General features: G+C 38.3%; 1 protein-coding gene across 10 annotated transcripts in view; it reads left to right on the top strand.

Moving 5' to 3' along the window:
• The window catches only part of NLGN1 (neuroligin 1), a 397,001-nt gene that overhangs the window by 79,166 nt on the left and 291,041 nt on the right, over positions 1-26,794 (top strand). For 6 of the 10 annotated variants that reach the window (XM_009673763.2, XM_009673764.2, XM_068954456.1 and 3 more), the window contains 2 exons: positions 4,104-4,911; positions 5,339-5,398. In XM_009673763.2, the coding sequence (XP_009672058.1) occupies positions 4,419-4,911; positions 5,339-5,398 (553 nt within the window). In that variant the 5' untranslated portion in view covers positions 4,104-4,418. The remainder of the gene's footprint in view (positions 1-4,103; positions 4,912-5,338; positions 5,399-26,794) is intronic. The other 4 variants (XM_068954459.1, XM_068954458.1, XM_068954461.1 and 1 more) reach the window with 1 other exon arrangement.

Genomic DNA, 26,794 nt, shown 5'->3' with positions numbered 1-26,794 from the left:
ACATTAAACACATGTAATTCTCTTTGAGTCATCAGGTATCTATGGAAGTCCACAACAGCAGGATCTGCTTTGAAATCTTTATTGCTTCATAGAAAATATGACATATTTGAGAGAAAACTTCCCTTTGCTAACCTGACATATGGAAGAAGAGATTGGAAATTCTAGGAGTATCGCTTGAGGATTTGTCTGATCACATTTACAGTTGGTATGCCATGCTGATCTAGTGTTTGGCCTGTGCTGTAGTCTTTCCTTTAGTGACTTCTGCTCTTCTGGCCACATTCCTCTTTGGGATCATAGCATATTTTAGAATTTAGATTTCCTTTTGGAGGCATGAACTGTCTTCAGGGTTTTAATTCAAAGTAGAGATTGTGGCAAGTAAAAATGGATGTAAATGTAGTTGGTTCTGCAAAACAGTATTTGTGTTTTGCAATGAAGTGGCATTGTACAGTGTTCAAAACTCTCACAATCACTTTCTATGACTATTCGTGCATGTGGCATTTGCTCGCCAAATTGATGGGGAAAGGACTTTTTAAGCATGAATATCAAGTCACAGAGCACATCTTCAGCTAAAAAGAAAGCAGTCGGTGGTACAAAGCTATCATAATAATGCCTTTATGTGTACAAAAGCTGGCATACGGCCAGAAGCTTTGGGTCCCACTGAAAGTTGTATTAATCTGTTGGAGCTATTGCAGGTGGTACGGTTTAAGATATCCCTTAAAATTTGAAACTATGTGAAAGAGTAACAAAGAGAAGTTGGGCTGTTGCAGTCTGCAGCAGATCTGACCTGTTGTGGAATGCCCTATGTCATTGGAAATGCAAAGCGGCTTTGAAGTTATCTTGGCCTGTTAGCTCCTCAGCATACTAAATGCCTCTCTAAAGTATTTGAGAATCTGAGCTATAAGGTAATTTAAATTCAGAAAGGAAGATAATAAAATAATGGGTGAAATAGAAAAAAACGCCATATAATATAGACTGTTCTAAAGACCATGAAAGACTTTATCAAATACATTTTACAGTAGAATTCATTTGCGTGACCACAGGGAACAATTGTGATCCTCACATCTAGGCTATAATAAAATCTGAAAACGCTTCTCCTCCTCCTCAGATTCACAGCATTCTGATGCTGACGCTTTATACTTTGCCCCACATTGCTCATCATTACTCTTCAGTTTATCCTCCTGCCCACCTGTGTGATCGTTCCTGCTCTTGCTTATTGTTTCTCTCTTTCTTTCTCTCTCTCCACTGGTTCCTGATCAGTCATTTCAAGTCCAGACACCGGGGGAAAGGCCTGTGCAGAGCACCAGCTGGAGGGCTAAGGAAACCTTCTTCCAACATTGATGCAGAATAAATAAGACATGCTCCAGGCAGGCATCTCCACTTGCCTTTCTATCTAGGGCTGGAAATAACATTTTGGCATGAGAGTCCTGAAAGATTTGAGTAATCTCAGTCTCCTTATTTTTGTGAGTTTCTGTCTTTAATGTTATAGCCTCAGGGCAGTCAACGTTGGGCTCAAGTATCTCACCTCTTTAAGTCTCAAAAACAAACTTACTTAAACCATTAAAAAAGAAAGGCTTATTGGGGGGGTGGAAATTCAAGTTACAAATACCATGAGAGTCTGTTGATTTCAATGCTGGAAGTGCTTTAAAATTTACAGCCTCGTATAGCCTATAAATCTATTGGCTGAAGCTAGCTAGTACCCAAGAGTTAATTAATCAAAATAGCCAAACATAGTATTGAGTTATATTCCTATCATTTTAGCTTCCTGTCTTTATCTTAGAAAAAAACTTTATCCATGGATGGCATCGTAGAACATTTAATTGCAACAGAGATGTTCAGCTGCTAGGTACAGCATCCAATGGACAGGCTTAAAACTACAGCCCAGCTGTAGGATTTGCTTTAAATTTACATAAATAATATAGTTAGTTCAGGATAAGTTAAATGTAGCCCCAGTCTCATAATCTGAAATATAAGATATCTGTGATTTTTAATGTTATTGTCAAAACTTAGCATTTTAGGTATTCTCTTAGAGTAGAGCAGGTCTGAGACTTTTTGGGGAAAAAGTGCTAAATGAATTGTTGGCAGTGTCTTGGTAATTTTCTACACTGAATAGACGCAACAGCTTGAAACGAAGAAGGACGGTCTTGTTTGGAGCAGCTATGTTGAATTTGATTTCTTCTCCAGACCAGGTAAATTAGTAGGATAGCTCCTGAGATTAAGTTCACGCGATTTACAAGCAGCAAAGTTGTACCAGGTGCCTTCTGCTGTCGCACCAGTCTATGCTCCACACTGTCTTTACTGTTTCTCAAGTAATATCTTACTACCTTCAAAATCTGAAATGCAGCAAAGCGACAGTCTCCCAAGAGGCAATTGTCTGGATGCCATTCTGTGCAAGTTTATTAAACTAAACGTAAACACATGCATTAACTTTGGGGAATTATTTTCTGCAGCTTAATTGGTGTGTTTGCAGCAAATGCTGAGAATTTGAAGCTCGAGAATGAAGGATATAAGACTGTTTAATGCAGTTTCACAGCAAAGGTGTTAGAATTAGCAGAGAAAGAAGGGGAGAGAGAATTGTGGAAAAGCTTCATCTATCTCCTTATTGCCTCCTGAGATAGATTGTTCAGAGCTAAAGGAACACTAGACATGAACCAAATCTCCTGCTGTCCTATATAGCTTTTACAATCTCCTTTTTAATAACCCAAACTGCAGGGTAGTCTGACTATTAGACAAGCCGTTCTTTTGAATTCTCTCTACAATGTGTATAGACATGATAAAAAAACAATTCTCATTAAAGCTGCCAATGCTGTTTCAAAAGCAGGTGGTTTAAAATGTTCCCTGTACAAAGCAAAACACATTTCTTGTGCGTTACACGCTGCTTAATAGGGAGTGTAAGATTACAGTGCTACATTGTGTATAGCACTGCATTTTAAATAATAGGATATTGTAAATTGTGTTGGAAATATGTTTAACAGGAATATAGAAGATGTAATGATATGCACTGAGCAATTTTCAGAAGTGCTGGAACACAGCCTTGGATGACAACCTTTGAGCTAAAGTAGCTGAAAATAGAATCTGGAATTTGAGATTATATAGTCTCTGATCCTAACTGATTATTTTTCTAGGATACTGTTCAGTCAGTATGTGGGTATACGAAAGCTAAGGTTTTTACTGTCTTATGGGAGCAGTTATTGTTTATACTGTAAATTAAGGATGGTAGGAATTGAGTGCATTCATAATGCAGTCTCATTTTTCACTGAAGTCAGTAGTTTATAAGGAATGCAGGACTGGTCTGAAATAGGAGTTGTGATATACAGCTCCATCCCTAACCTGCCTATTCCTATGCTTTTTCAAATCAGTTTTGAAAAAAACCATTGAAGTCCAGTCATACTTCTGGGCAAATTATGAGTTTGCCATTCACGTCAGTGGGAGCAGAATCTAGTCCTTCACTGCTGTTCTGAACGTTTCACTTTGCCAAAATTCAGGTGTTTTTCATTAGCTATCAGGAATTTATGGGGTAAGACAACTATAAAAAGCACAGTAATTCATTTTATCCTTTAAAGATATTCTAGTTGCTTCAAAGATTGAATCACAAGTTATATTTTAAAGTGGGCAAACAAATGTTTGTTTGTGGTATAATCTGCTTTCAGTGAAATAAACTGCGTCTAAGCATTCAGTATACCTGTCTTAATTTCACTGTGTCTCGTGCTTTAAGAAATAATTACTTTCTTTTTGATAAACCAGCTTCTGCAAACAAGGTCAAAATTGATTATGGGCTGATGAAATTAAATAAAATATAATACAAACACTGAAATAATATGACCTGGTAGCAACTTTTTATTCTTAAAAAGGTGAATTTTAAAAATGCATTTTTTGTGAGACTACTGTCTTCTGAAAATCTCTGTAAATTCAATGGGCAACATTACGGATAATCCAGTAATCAGAACTTCACCCACCATTTCATGGAACCATAAACTAGTAGAATTTTACTTACCTTTCCTGGCTCTAGCAACTATTAATGTATGTACATAACTTGTAAAACATCTAGTTATCACTCTGCTCATATTAGCTCTTTCATACTAATGATTTATTTTCATTTTCTCCAGGATATAGACCTGCGGCTAACTGGATTTGATTTATAAGAGGGGATTCTGCACTAAATGGCCGCTCTCTTCATATTGCTGCTATGGAAAACAGAATTGTCAGTAGGATGTAGTCTGATAAATAGTGCTGAGTGAAGATGCAGCTTCAATAAGTGTGAAATCAATGGAAGATACTTACCGCATGAAAAGCCTTTTGAGATTTTTCTGACAGGCTCATATTCGGGAAACTTGATCTGTGTTTCCTTTGGTCGCCCTGCTTTTACGCCAGTGGATACAAATAAGATTGCTTCACTGTAGTTGCACAGCTAATGTGGGACCATGGCCTTTCCAAGATCCATGTGGCTGAACTGTGTATGGAGAGCGATGATAGTCCGCCTGTTACACATGGGATTGAATGCCACTTTTGCTCTTTGTACACTTGGATTTTTGCTTCACGCTGCAGCTGTGTCCTCCCAAAAACTGGATGATACCAACCCAGTGGTGACCACCAACTTTGGCAAGATAAGAGGGATTAAGAAGGAACTTAATAATGAAATTTTGGGGCCTGTTATTCAGTTTCTTGGGGTTCCATATGCTGCCCCTCCAACAGGGGAGCGCCGCTTCCAGCCTCCTGAGCCTCCATCGCCCTGGGCAGATATCAAAAATACCACTCAGTTTGCTCCAGTGTGTCCCCAGAACATTATAGAAGGCAGGCTGCCTGAAGTCATGCTTCCCGTGTGGTTTACTAATAACTTGGATGTAGTTTCCACCTATGTACAAGATCAGAATGAAGACTGCCTCTATTTAAATATCTATGTCCCAACCGAGGATGGTGAGTTAATACAAGGCGAAACAGGGAGATCTTTTTATTTACCTGTTCTAAGTTCTAACAATATTAATTCATGTTTACTGGTAGCATGCATGGCTTTCCTTGTTTGCATGCCAGCATTTTATATGTATGCATGCTGCTTTTCTGTGTGTGCATCTGTCCTTTATTTTATTTTTCTGTCTATACTCATTGTTTTTCTCCCACAGCACGTGTATTTTAGGTCAAAGTTGGTATCTAATTCTCATTGCCACCCACTGACTTCTGGGAAGATGCATCAACATCTTATCCATTGCATGTGCAGGCACAACAAGTTGAGAATCTTCCGCACCTGATAAAGCAGGCCATATTTAAGTTAGATAGTGGTGTTGCATGCTCCTACTGTCTGTGATGGAGCTCCATGTTATTTTCTAGTCTTCTATTCATTTTTCAGTCAAAAGAATATCCAAGGAATGTGCCAGAAAACCCGGCAAGAAAATTTGTAGAAAAGGAGGTATGTATAAAGTGGACAAAACAAAATGGGGGAAAAATCAAAACCTTGCAAAGGAAGAACAAATAATAGAGCGGAAAGACGCTGATTTACGGGTGCTGTGAAGTGAACAGTTCGGGATTCTCTTGTCCTAATACAGCCAGAAGGAGATTTAAAGGGAGGACCGTGTAAAGCAGATGAGAAGATAACGTTTGTAAAGCCTGAACTTGGTTACACCTGATTGTATCTCTTTCACTGTCTAATGCTGACTCTGTTGACAGCTTTCATCCCGCCTCATGGTCTCACTCGTATGCACATCCAGTATATCATATACGAGTGGCATAGAGGGTGGCCTGTACGCCAGGGGCCCTGGCACTGCTGCCACTCACAGGGTTGGCAGACCTCCACAGCCCTCTATGCAGCAGTGCAGCATAGTGGTGATTGCGTACTACAGCACAGAAGAACTGAAAAGCTATGTTGACTTCCTACGTGGTACACACTATTTTCCTGAAACGGCATTAACTTTTCTAGAATGTGTATGTGAAATACTTCTTTTTTTCGCTTACACGTTTTAAAAAGTGAGGGCTGGTTTCCTTTATTGTGTGATTATGGCTTTCTTTATGAAGCCAAAAGTCTCTTAATATGGGCTTTGGGAAATGTTAAAATGTTGTGACATGATACTTTGGGAATTTGGCTGCTTTGGAAACTTTGGAAACTTGGCTTCTAATGTTTTAGTGTTTTGCAGATAGGATGGGAGAATTTGCAGATTTCTTTGTGAACATTTGCAAATTCCTAAAGCCATTGATAGGCAGGATATAAGGTTTATTTTGGTACTCATTTAAAGCAGGTATTTGATACTAGTTTAAAGTACTAATTTTGTACTACTTTACACATTTGTTTTACATTAGTTTCTTTAAAATAATGTCTTATTTAATAGCTGGACTACCTTTAAATCGAGAATACTTTTTAGGGTAAACAAAGAACAGTGTGGAAATACAGAGTTGTCTATTAGCTGTAATGGACTTTTTTAATATCAGTTGCCTATATGCCCCTGATATTCCAGAACGAATATATTTTAGGAAAGTGTCATAGCACAAAATTATTTAGAGTTGGACAAAATTCAACTCTGTACACTCAGATTAAGTTTCTAAGTCCATATTTAGGCATCTAGATGGAAGTGGACTTATTTTCCAAGGTTTTGGCTCATATAGCTCCTACTGACTGTTAATTTTAACTAATGGTTAATTATTAATTCTTAATTGTAGTTGCTCAACATATGTTTATTTAGATGTCTAAATCTACTTTCAGTAACTTAAATTAAGGACATTTGTTTTTAAAGTGTTGGCTTTGAGTCATCTTTTGAGGTTTCCTATTGAGGACTTTTTTGCTCAATGCTGTAAAAATGCGATTTTTTTCTTGGATTGGATTGGGAATCCAGTCTAATTGGATTCCCAGAGTTGGAAACAAAGATTAGCAGTGTGCTATGAGCAATGTCACTTCTTCACACACATCATTCAAGTTGGAATAACTGTTGTCATTTATATGCATTCAATTAACGTGCAGTGCTGCGGCAGTTATTACGCAGTTCATCAAGCATGTGTAATCAGCTGAGCAACTTTCACTTCCTATCACCCAGACATTGATTCACGGAGTCATAAATAAAGATGCAGATCTCCATCATAGTTCTCAGAAGTAATCTTCTCCTATTAGAGAGTAGAAAGAAAAAAAATCAGAAAAGCAACCAAAATCAAGGCAGGGAGAGCTCCATAGCTGAGGAAAGTCATGTTTATTGTCTTGTGAGTCTAAAGGAGGATGAAGAGAAAGTTATTGGAAATTCAGTAGTTACCTTTTCAGTTGAATTCACTAGCTACTGCACAGTACAAGAAAAAGCAGCAGAAGCCTACCTTTTCCCTTTGACGACGGCAGACAACTCCTGAAGGCCTTCTGCCTGGGCAGTTGCCATAGCTGTAGTAATCCTTGTTCTCAGAATAACTCTCTCGCTACTCACCTGTACCTGCCTCAGGTTGTACCTGGGCTGTACGGCCCTCACACCCAGGAATAGAAGGAATCCTATTGTAGAACGAAATTGCAATAGGTAAGTGGCGTTTTAGCAGCAACACCATTTTAGCAGCTTGGAAATAGCATCGGTGTTGTGTGAAGAAGAGATAGTCACACTTTTACTGGTTTTAGGTGGCACTGATTACATTCATTAAGTAATGAAAATTGCTGAAAAGAGAAAATACAAAAATGGACGGGCAGAATTTTGCACGATCTGTTTAATTAATGAAGAGTATGTAAATGCATAATAAAAGGTATATAAATGCAAAGTGACTGAACCACCAACACCACACTTTTACATTGTTTAATGCTTTTTTTATTACATGAGGTAGATCTTATTAGATAATTAAATCTGTAACACCACTTAGTTGAGAGACATAAGAAAAATTTTGAAAGTAGGAAGTATTTTGAAAGTAGAAAGCCAAAATTTTGAAGAACAAGGAGGAATCTGATGAAAATGGATATGGAGATAAAGGCAATTTTATCTGCAAGTCGTGTTAGACATTACAGCAGGAATTGTAACCATTATCATGTGTTGGTGGGACTGTGATGTGCATACTGCAGAGACTACAAAATGATAGGATGGCAATGTGGTGAAATAGGAACAACGCAAGACAGCCTCCTTCTTGCTAAATATGGTTACTTATATTTCAGGATACTTCATATTTAGTTTACTGATTTAATACATCTTATGTTTATCAAGTACATGAAAGTCCAAGGTTACTAATTCTGTGTTATGGGCATGCATACAACTGAAATGCCCTCTCTTTTCTAGGGTTAGTTACAGGAAATCTATAGAAAGGCATCTCATTAAGCCTTCCTTAAGGGCTAGCTTCTGTAGTTCTAAATTTTCATAGAACTTAGATTATGTCCTGGATAACACCCTTTTACCAACTCAGATTTTTTTATATCCTTGATCATGTGGTAATTTCCTGAATTGCATGTCAAACTTTTGCGTCATTTCTAGGAAATGCCTAAAGACTTTTGCACGTTTATTTGGTGTTTCACATATCCACTTTACTGTTATAGACACAGCATGAAAATTTTACTTCTATTTCAGAATGACAGGGTAACTCATTATCTTTTAGGAGAAGCATACATCCTGCTTTAGCTTCATGCCTGTATTTTGTTTAATATTGTATGTCCGGTTCTTCTCCTTGTAACATGGATAGCAACTTCAAAATCTAATGACAGTTATATAAATAATATTTGGAAATCATCACTAATGTGACCACTAAAAGAAACTCCACATAGTCTATGTTCTGCATTTGGCGTGATAGTAGGCTTTTTTTTTTTTTTGAGCCTGTACAAAAGCATTCATGTTGCCTGAAGGCACCTATATTTGAAGATGAGGAAGTATGGTTTTCATAGAGAATATAATATATAGTGAATGTCATGGAACTGAACACATACGGTCTTGTATAGATTATTATTTCTAGGAGAATTGGGAGTGAAATAAGGAAAGAAATCACTTGTTTCTTGCTTGTATATATCAGATGTTTGGGAATTACCAATGGCTAAGAGACTGCCCAGCAGAGGTTTCTTCATATGTGGATTGTGTTTTTTAGTTTAGTTGGTCTGGACTGGTGCACTGAATAAATTTTAAATGCAGAGATTCATGATCCAAACTATTTCATTCGAAAGTGTATGAGTAGACAGCTCTATTAATATTTATGTCTGCTTAATGAGCTACTTGATTTTCAGAGAGCACAACTCCCATCACCATACTTTCTGGGGTATGGCAGTCATGGGTGCACAGTAACATATATAGACACATATAAAGACATTCATGGAAATGAAATACAAGTCATAATGATATAAACTGACTCTGCATTGAAAAATTCATTGTTTCCAATAGAGAATACCTTGCACTAACTGTGATTCATAAATACCACTGATAACTTTAAGGCTTTTAAACTTATCAGTCTGAAACATTTTTTAGATATCTAAGCAGAGATGATAAGAGCCCAGTTTAGCCTGTTCCCCTTTGTTTCTATTAGATATTTCTTCCAGTGCAATTTAATTACCTCAGAAACACCTAATTTATCAAATTTTAGAAAAAGAGGAATTTTACCTAGGGAAGAGCTGGTCTTCAGGTTCTTTGATTAGTTCATATTGCATTCTGTTCACTATTCTATTCACTAGGCATTCTTCCTTAAATAAAAATTGGTACTGTCTTAGACAAAGTTGCATGCAATGAGTGGACTGTATTGTTCAGAATTCTTCATGTATCAGTGAGACAACTTTTTGATTATCTTGGACCAAATCTCAGGAAAGACAGAATGACTCCTTCAGCCGGTTTCCACGTTAACTAACTTCAGCAGGATCTGAGGACCCATCTCCTATAGTGAGAAATGCTGATCAGCCTCAGCTGGTTTGTTCTTTTTAAAGGTCAGATTGAGTGAACAGGAAAGAGCAAAAGGAACATCTTGGGATCCTTGTTGAAAGGCTAGTTGTACCTATCTTCTTTTTACCCCATAATTTACTTCTCTTCTGGAAAAAGCAATGTTTATGTATGCTTCTCTGTACATTTGATCTTATAGTAGCCTCTCAGAATGTTTTTCAAACTTATATTTTGCCCTTTTGTGATATCATGTAGAAATAAGTTTTCTTTTATTTCTTTTAAACAACCTTTTCTTTAGAAATGTTGGTGTTTTGTCTCATGTAATCTAAAAGGCCCTTCCTGGAACAGGAAAAAGTAACTTTTAGAGGTGAGGGGTTTTTTTTTTCTTGCTTATGTGTAATATATGCAATTGCTATAGACTCTATTAAATGAACTTATTTCTGCACCCCTTTTTTCAACTCTAAAGTCAACTAGAAAAGTATGAGCTTAGATCTGGTAAAACTTGCATTTCCCCTGGCAAAATATGTCAGTTGATTATCAGATTCTTTTATTCTAAATATCTAATGTAGAAAATATACCAAAGTCACTGGCTTGTAGATGCCATATTGTTGAAAGGTGATTGAGATAGTCTTTCTCCATAAAGACTTATTAATGACTATGTAAATAAGAGGTATGAAGTCTGAAGTGTGAGTCTTTCTCACTGTGGGCTCAGTATGTCAAGTTCTTTTGTGTTTCCAGTGGGCTGAGAACACACATTTGCAGACTATTAGCAGGGCTTGTGGCAACTCGATTGCGAGTGTCATGGCTCACAGAGATCACAGTGTATATCATAATTAGGCCATTTTGAAAATTAATAAGATTATTTATGTCTGTAGCATATTTATGTCAGCAGATGCCTGTATACTTTTAAAACTCTGTCACTATTCGCCCCTTTTGCTCCTGGCTGAAGAGCTCTGAAACCCAGTCTGGCCTCTGGAGGCCAAGATTCATTCCCACAGTATCAGCAGGTAGAAATCTAGTCCACCATCCCAAACTCTAGTGCTATGCACTAAGAAACCAAGATTGTTCTATTTTTGCTACTGCAAGTACTGTTTGTTCCTGGTTCTCACTCCTCAGATACTGCAGGAGCATTTCCTATTATACTAGTAATGCATGGAAGAAGATAATGAAGCAAACATTGTCTTGTACAAACCTCTTCATCCTTTCACCATCTAAAGCTGTTAGTGTCAGTTAGCAGCGTTTTTCAAAGATGTGCAGGAGGTTTATGTCATATTTGAAATAACATAAAATGCTTAAACTCTGATGTATTTTCTATGGTCTGCTTTCTGGGTGAGCCAATGCTTGACAATAGAAGATTATACAGACTACGTTTTAGGACTCCAATCATCTTTAATGCCGTCAACACTAGTCAAAGTCCTCTCTAAATGCCTGACTATTTTTTGTTCAGGCTGCGAGCCCTTGCTGACCACGTAGTCACTGGGCTGTCATTGCTTTATTCATGTACCTTAACAGTGCTTGTAACTCTAACAGGTCTTAAATTCTGGTCCAATTCCATTCATTGCCCTTTATTTTACTGCTTGCTTTTCATTTGCTACATCCTCTCACACATAGGCTCTGAAATAATACTGCTGCTCAGATAACACTAAGTCGAATAAAGCTGTTCTGTGCTTCTTCCCCTTTCCTTTCTCGATTTGGACCTATTGTACTCAGGAGACAACCATGATGTGGTTTTCCTTTTAATCTGCTCTTTCCTAATTTATCACTTAAAGGCAGATTATAGCTATTTTTTCCTAATACTTCAGAAGTATATGTGTACATTTTCAGAAGGAACGTTAGAATAACTAATATGACTTTTGGATGACTAAAGATTTTCTGCTTTCTTTTTTGTCATTTTTTCCTTCGTTGTAATAATTATTACTCTTTTGCTTTTCTCTGTGTTCATGCTCTTCATTTCTTTGTTTCCCTGTAATACACAGGGATATAAATATTCTTAGTATTCTTTGCATATTTTTTGAAGCTTGAAACATGATGCCTACGTTTGTCAAGCCATTCTTAAAGATCATCTCAATAACAGTATTAATAATCCGCTTATAAACTTGAATATTGCTCATTTTCCTTTTTTTCAAAATCTTTTCACTAATTCTTTAGCACTCTTCATTTTTACTTGCTTTATGTTGTCAAACTTACATGCCTTACTCCTTCTTTCACTGGTTTATTTTTTCTCTTCTTTGATATGTATAGTATTATTAATTACACTCTGCATTCAGAACCCCACTGCTTTAATGAGATTAACATAAATGAGATTTGTTTTTGGGATGTCAAATCATGTCCTTCTGGTTTAATATTAATATCTATTGTTATTTTTTCCATGCTTGTAATAATGGAGTTTTATCCTAAAAAGAAGCAGCACTGAGCAATGCAAGGCAAGAGAAGTGGGACAAAACTGACTTTAAGCCATGTTTGTACATACCTTCTAACACATTGCAGGGACCAACATGGTCTCTGGCCTAAGTCAAAGCCACCCCACTGCTGCTTAAAGGCTGCTTTAAGGGAATCCAGAGATTTCTATTGATCACTTGCTGATTGCAAGACACATGGAAATTGCATCGTGGCAGGTGCTGGAGCAGATTTTCCCTTCCACAGTTTTTTCATGGTATCAGACTTGAGCAGCAACAGCAAATCATGTTGCTAGTTCCTCTGCTGTGGGAATTCCTTTCTTGCTTCTGCCTTTCTTATTCATACTGATAATACAATAAATACGTAGTAAGTACAGTCTTAGGTATGTCTTTGAATAACGTGTGACCAGAAGGAAAATTACCTTGCTGATAAGTTTCTCATTCTTCATTCAGAGGTCATAAAGTCCTTTCCTATTGCCTTGTTAAGGTGTGTGCCCTGGCAGGGACCTAGGGGGAATAAGTCTTCAGTGTGTTCTTGTTGTTATTCTTTTTCCCCCTTCCCCCCCTCCATGTGTAGGTGTGTGATATGGTCAGTAGATCCAAAAAGACACATATTGGTAGAAGATCATGGACAGCATGACCGTGGGTCAGTGCTATGGGTGAGTGCCCATGGCAGCTGTGCCGGCATGCCGTGTCCCGAAGGAAGGCTGGCGGTCCCTTCATGGCTCTCAGGAACTTGGCATTTCTGAAGTATTTTGTAATCTAGAGTCTGCTCCTTTATACTGTAGAGGAATCAGAACATAGTTTTTATGCTTTTGTAAATGCTGTTCACATTTTGTTTCTTTCAGTGATAATTCACAACCCAGTCTCTTGTGAGATGCTGAGTTATCACAGGATTATTAGGTTAGGGCTGTATTAATGTCCGTGGTTTTGGATCAGGCCCCCCAGGGGCGAAGTATTGAGGTCTCTCACCATGATTTAATATTTGTTTAAATAACTTCTTTAGCCTTATATTATTTTGTAATGTGTGGAAAAATCATTTTATCATCCATATATAGAGAATTTAGTAAGCTGAAATCTATAAGAGAGATGGCCATTTAATATTTGTATTTGTTTTCTGGCATTTATTAAACTTCACCCTTTTTGTAAAGGCCTTCTTTAATTACTAGGTGAAAATCAGGTATTTATGTAATTACCATAATTATATCTACATATGTAATGTACTTGCAATTATTTCATTAAAATTGTAATTATTATACAATTATAGGGGTTAATGACATCCTTGTACCATGTTGCAGAAGCCCTAATTAAACTGTGGCATAAATGAATCGGAAGTGGTTTTGAAGTTTTGAATGTTGTTTTATCAGAAATATCAGAAGTGATCATCCACATAATGAACTAGCAGCCAAACCCCTCCAAAGTTATTTTGAGAAAAGATTTCACAGAGCTCACGGAAGAGGATTTGTCTCTATTGCCTGTCATTACTTTCTATTCTCTATATTCTTACACCTAAAAACTGTCTGTAGTTTTTTTTTTTTAACGTGGAAAGGTGTATTATGTAAGAAGAAGATTGCATGGCTTGCTGAATCTTTCTAGAAGGCTCAGCCTGGAGCGAAATAGGATCTACATGAAAGAACACTTTGTGCTCAACCACCCTTCTTCTGCAGGGAGGGAAAAACAAACAGTTGGTCTGGGAAGATGGAGCTTTCCATTAGGTGCTGAGTTTTAATGGAGGGCCCAGTTAGTGAAATGCCAGAGGTTCGGGAAAGGGAGAGAAAGTTCCTGTTGCAGCACGGGTCCATGTGATGCTCCAAGCCCAGGCAGTGCGCTAAGCGGGACAAATATAGAGGAGCCCTACGAAGCAGCTCCTTTTTTCTCCCATAGAGCTGCTGGGGGATAACGGGCAAGGATTACATTCGCCAGAATTTACCAAAACTTCAGGATCATGAATTTTTCCTCCTCTATTGTGTCAACTCCTGTAGATAGCAGTGATCTCTCCTCTCTCCCTTGACTTAATTTTATAAGTCATTGAAAATGAGCCAAAAGCATACATATTTTCTCAGCTTATTTTATTGTTCTATTATTTTAAAGCTAATATAGATTGTTCCTAAGTGATGGGTGTATTGCAGTGCGGCTATGGTCTGATTGTCAACCATGCAGCCGTCCTACCATGACATCTGCCTTGGTTTTCCTTCTAAAGACAGTTGCCCTCCTTCTGACTATGGCTCTGGAAAGAGCTACGTATGAACCAGCTGGAGAGGCTGAAGATCTTTCTTGTACCTGGTTGCCTACCTCCCAGCTGGAGCTTCTCCTCCAGTTTTTGCTCCCAGTATTGTTAGTGGAATGATTTGTGCAAAGTCTTCCTATTTACTTCAGTTGAGTTAGATGAACCTTCTATTTAATTCACTAAATTCACATCAGCTGACTTAATCAGTGCAAAATTGATTAAGAAGGGCTTGCAGGATCTTCTGTACTGCAGAATTTTGAGGTTATTAATGTCCTGTGAAAGGATGGTAACAAACCTCCAAGAGGAGGGATCTGCTGGAAGCAGCTGTGCTACCTCATGTTGTGCTAGGCTGCAGAAGGACCATGCGCCCAGGGCCTGGAGGAGGCCCCTCTGGTTATACTGTGTTGTGTTGTTCCCTGCTAAGGTAGCTGCTCTGAGAACTGACTTGCTCAAACATTTGTTGTGGTTTTTTTAAGAACTTGCTGCTCCTTCAGCAGAAACTGGGCACCGTTGTTGTCAGGTTGCATTCCAGTGCCCTGGTAGGGTTTTTTCTAATCTTTGCCAACACTTCTCTTTGCTTTGTAGTATACTATTCTTTAATATGTTACTATTAGTGTAGTGAACATGCAAAACAAATGTACTCTGCACCTGCAGGATTTATCTGGACCAGTGAGAGTTTAGCCTCTGAGAGCTGAGGTTCTCAAAGTATTGGTCTTGGTTAATAAGGTTGACCAATAAGATTGAGTGGTAAGGAAATATGAAAGGTGCATTAATGTATGTATATGTTTATATGTATACAGTCTTTCTTATAAGCTTATTTGAAAGCTCAAAGGAGAGCTAGTGCAGTTTGTCTTGTTTCATTTCAAAATTAATATTGATTCATATGCTTTCATATGGATATGAATTTATTTTTAAGTGCCAAGAAGATGTAGGAGCGTAGTTTGTGTGTGTAGTTTTTCTTTTTTTAATCTGAATTTAGTTGCTGAAGGCCAGATCTAAGATACTTATGTGAGCCAAACAAATACTATGGGAGACTTTACACACCTGCCTACTCTGAGACTGCTTCTGTTAATGATGGTGGCCCATGATCTATATAGCAGTTTGGATCCATGAAGTATTACTGTATATAACTTTATATGACGGTTGTAGAGGCAAGTTTATTTCAGGAAATTTCACAAGAAATCATCAGGCTGTAAACCTAGATTTCAGAATCCCAGTCCTTTGCCTGTTTCTCTGTGCGAAACCTGCATGAAGTAGCCCTTCATACGAATCGATTAACCACTGCACTATGTGGAACAGCGAGGAGAATTAAGTTTGCGTTCTACACTTTTCAGTTGTTGAGACATTCGTTAATAGCAAATTGATTATTTACACTGTAAACAGTAACTTTTGAAACAAAAAATGATCGCTGTACTTAAGCGTTGAAGCACCTGCAGTCTCTTTTAGATGAAATCCCTGTAGATTGCATCTCATATAAAGGAAGAAAAAAGGTGCCTCAGTCATCTTTTCTTTGAAGTGCCATGAAGCTCTTGATTAACTGGCAATTTTTACAGTGTTTCAGTTGCAATTCTTTAAGTATTGAAAGTATCTCGCCAAAAGCACGTTATTATACCAGATCTTAGGAACCGTGTGCTTGAGTTCTATAGAGATGAACATGATTGCTGAAGAGGTTACGATAAAAGCCCCCCCATCCTGAATCTGGGTCTGTGAGCAGAAATTCCTCGCTTCTCCTTCTGCCTGCGTTATATTGTGTGACCTTCACATGTGGAAAAGAACATCGCCCCTTGAACTGTGAAACAGTCATATGTTTTTGACAGGCTGATTTTTTGTTTCTTTTTCTGACGTTACTTTGATTAATGGCTACCAAGATGTGGTTAGGCATGAAAGGGACGTTTACTTGCAGTGGTGAGCGTGGAGACAGAAGACGAGCTGAAAGAAGAAGGAAGGGGATTTGTGCGAGAAGGTGGCTCCTGGCACACACTGAAGCAGATGTGCCCTGGAAGGCAGGGTGCAAACTAAGCATGGAAGTGGGATTAAAATGTTTTTTTCCCTTTAGGCGAAATAAGACCAAGAGGAAGGCAGCTCAGAAGTCCACCCTGCAGTTTTAAGTGGCAAAAAATCATTTTTCTCTCCAGAGCTTGCTGACACATTAGTTGCCATTTTTCAGCCCAGAGCTTTGACATACTAAACTACAAGCTAATTTGGCTGAGTATCAGCACAACAAGGAGAAGGCAAATGAAAGAGGAAGGAACGGATGATTTACTAGATATACTCCATATCCTTACATGTTTGACAGTTGTGCCGTACAAGTGGTCTGACTGTAGCAACTTGCTGTGCAGTACCTGGACATTTATCATAGGATGTTGCAGAAAATAAGTTTCACCTAAAGCAGAGCAAAAGCTAGCCCTTAATATTGCTTGATTAAAAATAGATAAACTCAGCAGTAAGTCAGATTTTGGCCTATTGTTTGAATTATGGATATTCTTCTAAATGCTGTCACTTCCTTAAAGAAATGCAGAGGTTTCTTTGGAATTTTAAGTGACTTTGGATTGAAATTCCATGTGAGTGATTATCTGGCTCAATGAATACTGTTATTTGCAGTTGTGGGTGTTAACTTCATCATTCCTGAAGTCTCTCTGAGTAAATGCAGTGTGCCATTGCACTGGCACTCAGGAACTAAGAAGGTTAGGAAGCCACTGAAACACATTCAGAAAATGTCATAGTTTTCATAGCCTGATGAAGTGCTAGCTGGAAGAGAATAAAGAAACTGTAATGATAATTGCCTTTACTCTATGCTTGCAAAGAAGACAGTTTGAAGGAGAGCAGGCCATAGACAGGAGCTCACTTTTGGTTCTGCCCCTGTTAGTCATGTCACATTTCCTTGTTACTTCTGTAACCTCAGAAATGTGCTGTTTAACTGGAGTTTGGTTGCAAAGGGGAGATCTGACAAGAAGCCAAATCTCCCTTTGAAGTCATGCTGGACCTTGCTAGCCTTTTCCTGTTCCTTCACTCCACCCATAGATAAACCGCATCTGGCCCTCTCCCGCTTGTGAACTTGTGTGACTCTATTTCAAGTATAGATTTAGTTATTAGATACGGAGGTACAGTATAGATCTGTTCTACTAATCAGATGCTACAGCGACTAGAGCCATAAAAGTACTTGGAGAGATCAATTAGATTATCAAATCGTTATAAACAAACTCTTAAAGACAAAGCAATGGAAAGTAATCCTGTGTCACTGTATATGTCTTTAAAGAATATTTATACTTTGTTTTTGGTGTGTGTTTTATTGTGTGAGTTAAAACCACAGGGGCTAGGAGCCTCTGCTTCAGAACTGAGCTGGAGGGTAGAGTCTATACATAGTAAAGTTCTCGATATGATCCTCTTCATAGGATAAAATGCGTTATTGCATATACTCTAGGTGGAGAATTTTTTTTTTTTGCAGTTGGGCTTGTTGTTAGTCTCTTGAGGGAACTAGTTTGAAATCTGTGGGGTTAGGCAGGAAGGCCTTCTGTTCTCCCACCATCCTCTATCGTCTCTGTTATCTCATTTTCTGTATGTTATTTTGACTGTGTAATCTTATTTTGACTACTTTTGTTGCATAAACCCAGTGTTATGAACCAACACTAGCTAATTCAGATAAATGCGATTATTCTCTAGCTGTTTCTTTTCAGGGTTCCTGTAAAAATGGTTGTCCAGTATATAATAGCCCATTGTGTCCATCCTTGTGCCTTGAAGCAGTGTTTTGTGCAGCCTACAGTGTAATTTCCTCTGTGTGTGTGTGTGTATATATATATATATTTTTTCACAAGTACTGCAGCCAATGTTAATATACTGTTTTCGTGAGAGAATTGGCAGAATAATATACATCAGAGGCAACAATTAGCGAATTTTCATTTGACTTGTTCAGCCTATTAGGTTGTTAAATTTTGCATAGAAAATCATTAGCATGTTTAATTTGGGAAGGAAGCTCTTGGAAGAGGAGTTGTGGACGTAAATCAATCAATGAGGAAGCTGTCATACAGTATTACAACAGCAGCTAGAGCTCTGGAACATAATGAAATATTTTCCCATGTTATTAATTTTAAACGTGAAGAATCGGAGAAAAAAATTGTGAGATTATCACTGGTTTAGGAGTTATAAAGCCAGCAGAAGCTTCTTGATTATAGTATTAAAATCAATATACAAGATTGTATCCTAATCTTTTCTTACTGAAGGACATCAGAATCAGGTTTGAGATGAGAGTCCACGGTGCTTATAAAAGGTCCAGGTCAAGAAGGCCTTCTTCCTCTGTGTGAACTAGACTGGCATGGTGAAAAGTCAGAATCCTTTTTCCACCAAAAGGGAGTTCAATAAATTCATCCCTGTTGCATCACAGGTGATGTTGCAGCTGTTATGAATTTTACTTGCTACTTAGGAATTAACTCAAGTTGAAAAAGAGGGGGAAAATGCACTTCAGTTTTTTTTGTCATCTTTAAAGGGAGCATGTGACCTAACATCCTGGCAGTTTAGAAATAGTTATCTGATATTAAATAAATTCAGGAAGGTTTGGTTTCAGACCAGTAGAAGTCAGAGGAAAGGTCAGAAATCAACACCAATGTAGAACAAATATTAGCTCAAGGTTTTGTTGTGTAGCAGCTAATCAGGGCTTTTGTGTGCCCTGCTGTGCCAATACCTCTTGTGAAGCTAGTCATTATGTCTATTCTAAAAACGAGCTAATTTTGAAGACTTCACTGCACTAACCTCAAGTAATTTACTGCCCTCGACAATTATTTTTTGCTGTGTTTTTATGATGTTTTGTCTGATTAAACATTCACTGCTAGACATGGTGGCTTCTGGTTTTGTCCCTTCACTTTTCAGGTTCAAATTTATTTGAGCACAGTTGCTATTCTTTGGTGCTGGGGTACTTGATTGCCTTCATAAATTAGGATATTTAGCTGCAAAACTGACATAAGCATCAGGATTATATTACTGATTATTTTGAAAGCACAAAAATCTGTAAAAGTCCCTTCCGTTGTGCTCCAGAGGAAATCACCTGCATCTCTTTGCACTCAAGGGATAAATTCTTGGCTGTATCAAAGTCAATTGCAAAGCTCAAATGAAGGTTAATGAGACCAAGCCTGAAGCTCAATATCTGAAAGATAAACAGACTTAAACTTAGAGGTAGAAACGTTTTGATGTTTTGTAGAAGACTTTAAAAAAAATTGTGCCCGAGATGGTTCAAAAATATCTTTCTGTCCTTTTTTCCACCATTTTTATTTTCTCTAAATTTCATAGCGCTCTTGTATCACAGCCTCCCCTAGGATAACAAACCTCTTTTACCTTACTCCGTATATTTGCCTTGTTTCCTGATCTCATACAGTCATTATTCTGTCTGATTTGTGCTTATTTCATGTTTCCACCTGCTTCTCCTGCATCCTTTCCTTACGGAAACATTTGCCACCTCTTTCGGGCTGAAAAATCAGCCCTGTTCATTTGTCACAATCACCTTCAAAATCTTCCTTTATTTTGAAGATGGAGAATCTAGGATAAAAGAGCGGACTTGTGCAAACATAGGCTGCATGTCGTTGCAGAGCTGAAATTAAAATCTCCCATGCTTTTTATCACATGCTTATATTTTGAGCCAGGCTGTTTATGATGCTCCTGGGCTGCTTTTATGGTTCACGCAGCTGAAGCAATGCTTCTTTAATTCCTACACAACTTAATCCTGATCTCTCCTAAGTGAAAGTATTTGTCAGTGAGCTACCCCCTGTAGGGTGAGAATCAAAACTTATCTTGGCCCATGAAATATTTTCTGCCTCCCACTTGACTTGCTGCCTTACAGCTTCCAAATACAGGGAAAGAATGGATTGCTGCAGCTTTTATTAATTATTTACGTGCTGTTATCAAACATTCCTAGAGTGCCGTAAATTTACGGGCTTTAGTACAAACTTAGAGAAAGCAAGTTCCCTGCTCTGGAGAATTTACAGTGAAGAAAAGACAACAGAGGTGAAGATATAGCGCCAGGGGATGTAGTAAAGCAGTGCAGAATACAGGAGTTCTGATAAGAAGGGACCGCTGTAATACACAGCGGGAAGGAGCAGGAGAGCAAGAGTGCTCGGGTGCGTGCGCAGAGTGCAGGAGGAGGAGAAAGAGGCAGCACTAAAAGCCAGTAACAAATTACACACGAGGATTACAAGGAAAGCAAAAGGATTGACCTGATTTGTGTGTTTACCACTCAGCGTCTTAGCGGTGCTCTTTCAGCGACCAAATATAATCGTTTAACTCAATGGGTGGCGGAAGCAAGAGCGTGTTTCACGTTGGGACCTACATGATCAGACAGGTCGCTTTCTGCCATGGTTAGTTCATGTGTGAGCTGGTTAGTATCTGTTTCCTAAAGTCATATGAAACAGTGGAAAATGGCCTGTTCAGAGGGGTTAGTAACACGTTCAGCCCCTAGTACAAGGCTGCCTTTGGTCCAGCCATGGTAGCTCCTGTATTTCCATCCTTCCTAGAGGTGATAGAGTGGTGGCATGTTGCAAAGTGCTGCATCGGGCGTGCACTGAAGCTGTTCTTTGAACTTATGTAAAAGCATTATTGTTTTCACCTTTATTTAATTTTAGATTTTAATTTTAGATATATGAAAGGATAAGCCCAAGGAATAAAAGTGTATACAAGTAACAGAGTAACCAGAGGTGACTAGGCTATGCTTTGCTTACAGAAATCCACAAATGCTGATGTTATTTCCTGGCAACTTTGTTATAGTATTAGGTATTGTATGGTACCACACCATATCTGTACAGTATAATTGCTGCAATGGAGACGCCGTGAAATAAGGCCTTATCATATAGCAGAATACATGGTGAAATAATTGGCAAGAGCAAAGAAAACAAAGGTATTGGGTCAATGCAAATCCCTGCCCAGAAGAAACGCTGTCTGGGTGAGATGCTGTCTCACCTTGTTCTGCTTAGACCACAAACTCTGGCATCATTTCTTTTCTATCAAATGCTGTTCATCATACTAAGGATCTGCACCTATAAATTCAAAGATGTGGTCTGCACTTATTTAAGGCCCTCACTTAAGCATGCTCCTGATTTTAAGCAGGTGAGAAGTTGCTTTGCCTGGGGATTATCCAGGTGTAGTTCAAGTTAGCCATTAATTTAAAGACTTGCCTGGTGGCAGCGTTGTCATTGACTATTACAAGAGCCGGATTTGTCCCGTTTGCTGAAACTGGAGGGATGATTTCTAAGGACCCTGAAGCTTCTGGATGTTGCTTTGATAGTTTAAAGTGGCTGTAAAATGTCTATAAGTCTAGTTATAATGTTATTGTAGTATAGACATAATTACACTCACTTTATGAATTCTGAGCAAGCCACATAGTTGTGTATTCCTTTACTTTCACCCTGAGTAGATGGCTAAAGACATTGCCGATAGTGCTGTTGTCCTCTGCTTGGAGTTGCATTTATTTGCTCATTTACTATAATTTTATTTTCACTAACTTTAAGAGAGAATATTTTAAAATACGTGAGCGGAGTGTGTGTGTCTAGTCTATGGACAAAAAGATCAGCCACAAGCTATACAAGTGAATAAATGCATAATCACCAACCTTGTACTTGCCTGTTATAACAAAATAGCATTAAAGAACAGAACATTTGCCTGTAATGTAGACTGCAGTTACTTCACTGCCAGGGAAGCAATGCTCTTGAGACTCTGTCATCTATTGCAACTTGAGAGATTGCTAATTGCTTTTATGAATGCACAAACTTCAATTATATTTTTAGTGTCACCTGTACAGCTTTATATTTGCATGTATTTAGAAAGGCATTCATGCTATGCTGAAAAAAGGGGAAACAATCCCACAAAAGTTAGATTTACGTTGGAGTCATAATGTTAAACGTGCCCAAGCTACAGAACAAACTGTTGTACCTGTCATGCTTTCAGCTTAGAGAAGAGGGAAAAATGCAATGTTTCACTAGCTGCGAATGCTGCCCACCCCTCCTTCGGGTCTGCTGGGTTTGCACCTGGCACTGATGAAATGCCATTCTTCATAACAAGCGCTTATTATTTGTTAGCGGCCTTTGGTGTGAGACAGACCTAGTAACACGGCCCAAAATGCTGACTGTTCAAGCAGATGCTAACTGTGTAGCAGTCTTAGTGGAAGAACCAATGTCCCTGATAATTGACTTTGAAAATAGATCAAGTGGGCCTTAACAGCACATCTGGGTTTCACCTTGAGCGTTGGAGAAATTCAGATTTGGATCCAGACTGTCTGCCTTGAGCCAATACCTCCCTCAAAGAAGAGAGAAATGACTTCTACGCCTTTCTCGGAGTCATCATGTCATTTGTTCTGGCAGCAGATGCTACAAAATCATTGTACTTTACGTTTTCTATGTTATCTTAATGACCCAACATTTTTAAAAGGCTATATGGAGTACAATGACAACTGTATTAATTCTAGTGTTTCTGTGAGCATGACTTTTCAATATCCCTATTCATTTTATGGTCTGTGGTAGGCAGGGATGAACTGCTCTATTGTTTCGCTCCTTTTAGTGAATCAGAGCAATTCCTCATGGTAATAAAGCAGAGACCTGAATTAGCGAAAGTCTGATCCCTAATTGACCTTATCTTGCTGCCAGTCTGATGTAATCCAGATTCTGGTGTGATCTTGCCCTTGTTTCTTGTGAGTGATGAAAGAACTTTCATTTATTAAAAATTCATTTTTTTTTTAAAGCTATGTAACTTAGTCATTCTGCTGTTAACACCTATCCCTTCTACCAGGCATTTTCCACTTTGGGAATATTTTGCTTTTTTTTTTTTACAGTTAGAAATATTTGTACTTTTTAGAGAGAAGCCAGCAATATATTCTGTGTTCTTGGATATGTCTGTATCTCTGTGCACATACTGGTGAAATTCTGCTCCGAGTGCCACAGAGCTGCTGAAGAACTCTAGTACCTAGCATTTTCCAGAGGCAGATGTAGGTTTTTTTTCTTTCTCTTTTACCTTTTTCAAGCAGTAAGAAAAAAGCTGGGTTATATTTTTAACAAAATGGAATTCAGATTAAATAATTGTAAGGCAGACCTTTTAATAAGCTACTGATTACTTTGTGCTTGGGAGTTACTTTGTCGTAGCTAAAGTCATTGGCAAAATGGTAGTACAGAATATATATGTTTGCATATCAAAGAAGCATTGTTAGTTGAAATTAAGATTATTTTTTAGATTTTTTTGTGGAAAAATAAAATCAAAGCTCGGAGTACATTTTTGGCATTTTAAGTACTAATAACTCTTCACCTACACATTTTTAGAGTTCTGTATCTCAAATACTGTGTCATGCTATAACAAAGGATGTCTGAGACTAAAATTGACTTGAATCCAACTGAAATCAGTGAAGTGATTTCTTTCTCTTCGTTACTCAGACAGAAACGTATAAAGTAAACAAGTGAGACAAAAAGTTAAATCAACTTTGAAAAGTTCTTGCTACTCTAAACATCTTGGATAGTTTTATGAATAAAGATATCCAAAATCCTTTAAAAAAGGAAAAACCCTCGTTAATCCTATGCTAGTATAAGAAGTTAACAACAAAGCAACACTGAGGATTTTGATCAAGCATTCAAAAGTGCTTCTGCTATGTTATATCAGCCTTGCTGTCCATGTTCTGTGTTTTGCTCTGGCGAGATTTTATGCGACTCTTCCGATTTCTCAGGGAATACAAAAGATCGTAACTTCTGTAGAGCAATTGATATCGAGGAAAAGGGCATACGAGAATGTTCTTTCCAAACAGCGTTTATCAAAGAGATGGTGCACTGCTGCCAAGCAAAGTGTTTTTGTTCAGCCACTTGTAACTTGTGCTGGAATCAAGGGATGGGGACGAGCTCAAGGAGGTTTTTGCAGTCGATCTCACGTCCCGGTGTTTCCCCAGTTGTGCGGAGGTTAGCCCCAGCTCTACGTATGCCCCAGCTCTTCACGGGCTCCTGTTGGTGCCTGGGGCTTCACACTGTGGAAAAGGAGCCAGAGGGGAGGCAACCTGCTGCTTGCAAGGGGGGAAGTGGAAGCCACAGCTTCACCATTAGTTGTCGCAGTTTTTACTACTGGTGGGGCGAGCAGGGATGCTGTGGCAACACAAATGCGTTGTTTCATCTCTCTCTCCCGCTCATATATACGTATATCCTTTAGAAGGAAAAAACAGCTATTAACTCTATGATTTTATTATAGTAATTTGAAATATGTTGGCTAAAGTGCCTCATGCAAACATTAAAAAGTAATTATACCCATGATTAGGTATAGATAAGGAAGATAAAATGGACTATGACTTCTCATGTGTATAAAAACTGTTGAAAGGGTTAGCCTGTTAACCAAAAATAAGTTTAAGATTATATTGGGCATAGGGGAGTATGCAATTTAGCTAATCCTGGAGCTCTGCTTTTTGAGGGTCAAGGAAAAATACTTTGCTTCTCTTCATCAGGGCCCTACCTTTACTTAGAGGAATGACACCCTATGCTATTCTTAGCGTTCTTCCATTCAGAACTTAAAATCAACTGTCTGTCTTTGAGATGATTAAAACTCCTCATTTTGCAGAGTTCTTTAGAATCCTCCCAGCCCATTTCCTTAATGTGAAAAACAACAAGAAGAAACTGTTTGAAAAACTAAGTGACTTCCCCCCAGCCTCATAACAGAGGGAGAGGGATTTTTTTGCCATGACCTGATGGCAGGTCATCTTTTGGCTCAGCCTCTTTTTATTTCTTCTTAGAATTAGAATTTCAGTCATAAATCACAGTAGGGAAAGTAATGGCAGAAGTTAAACACTGTAAACAAAATTATCATTTAAAATGGAAAATCTGACAGAAGCTTAAGTGTCGGTAGCAGCAAACTGTAATGTCAAGTTAAAGACTAGAGCAGAAGGCATTCTGTGCCTTTGAACAATAGCCATAAATATTTACGCTTCCAAAATAATTAATCATTCATGATACATGACATTCATTGAACGTACTGTGTGGATATGGTATGTCTCTGCTTTTAAAAATAAAAAGAGAAACGCCTTTAATTCCAAAGTGCTTTATGAACAAGTATTCAGGAATCACCAGCCTCTCTAAAGTAGTTTTTGCTCAAATGAAATCAGGCAGCTATTTGATAAGGCTTAGCAACCATGGTGGAGCCCCAAAGCGGCAATGGATGCATCTATGAGAACTGGGGATGGAAATGTGCGTGGCCCAGAGCTGCTGGCCCATGGGGGCTCTGGGAGGAGCAGTGCCCCTCAGTGGCAGAGGCTCTGAGCTGAACATCAGCAGCAGTGTCCTGCATACCCTCTGCTGCTGACCCCGAATAGCACATTGCGTTCATTGACTTGGAAAGCACTTGCTTTACTCGGGCATGGGCTGGGGCTCAGGAGCTGGTTTTGAGGACGTTGGGTGCAAGCGTGAGACTTTGGGCCTGTCCTGGAGTGGTCACGCTGTTCCTACTGGGCACCATGGGCTTGGGAGGTGTGTGCAGTGGCAGATCTACCATCTCTTTCTGCTGTATCTGTGTCACCAGACCTTTTGTGACAACTGATGAGGTGTAGTGTTAGTGTCCATGGGCATTGTTTGCATTTCTATCGTGATATATGGCTTCTTTTTTTTTAAGTTTGAGCTGTTAAAATCATCTGTGCTGGTGTCAACTTCAGGATGGATTTTGTTGGAAAAGGTCACTGAAGACCTCTTAGCTGTTTGTCAAAGTGAGATTAAGAGAAATGCGTTATTTTGTCATGCAAAGAAAGTTGTTGCAGCTGTTTGAGGACCAATGGTCCTCTGCTTTGAAGGTGTGGGATAGGAGGTGAACATGTAACTATAGATTATGTCAAAAGGTATTTGCATAATAGGCCAAACTAGATAAGCTTAATTCAATTCTGTTATTTCCTAACTTCTGAGTCTTTGACTTAGCAGCCTTAATATTATTTCAGTAGAGCTTCTAGAGAATAATACAGATGTAGAGTCCCCATAGGTCCTGTAAATATTATAACCACATGGAAAATGTAACAGGAGAAGCTTTTGAGAAAGAATAGGAAAATCTATGTTCATATAGAACTGAGGAAATGTCTTTTTTGTAGCTTTAAGAAAGTCCTGTAGACTAGCACAAAAAGAAGGCGAAATCTTCATCCTTTTGAAATCAAAGAGGCTTAGTTAAGAGTTTATGTGAATAGCACAGAAAAGAGATCACTGCAGTACAGGCAGAAGTAGACTTTTCTTTAAAAGAACCTTTAAAGTGACTTAATTCACAATTAAACTCTGTAGGTTTTTATGGTAATAATCTATAGGATGCTACCATGTTTCTCATGGCAGAAAATTTACTTCATGACTATACTTATTTGCATCATTTATAATCCAGACCTAAAATTCATCTTTCTTTCTGAAAAACTTTATCATTTTCATTTGTTAACTGTCGCT

Source organism: Struthio camelus, chromosome 9 (assembly GCF_040807025.1).
Source record: "Struthio camelus isolate bStrCam1 chromosome 9, bStrCam1.hap1, whole genome shotgun sequence".
In the NCBI taxonomy this organism is placed as follows: domain Eukaryota; kingdom Metazoa; phylum Chordata; class Aves; order Struthioniformes; family Struthionidae; genus Struthio; species Struthio camelus.
Note: the sequence above shows the minus strand (reverse complement) of the source record. Positions and strands in the feature narration are given on the sequence as shown.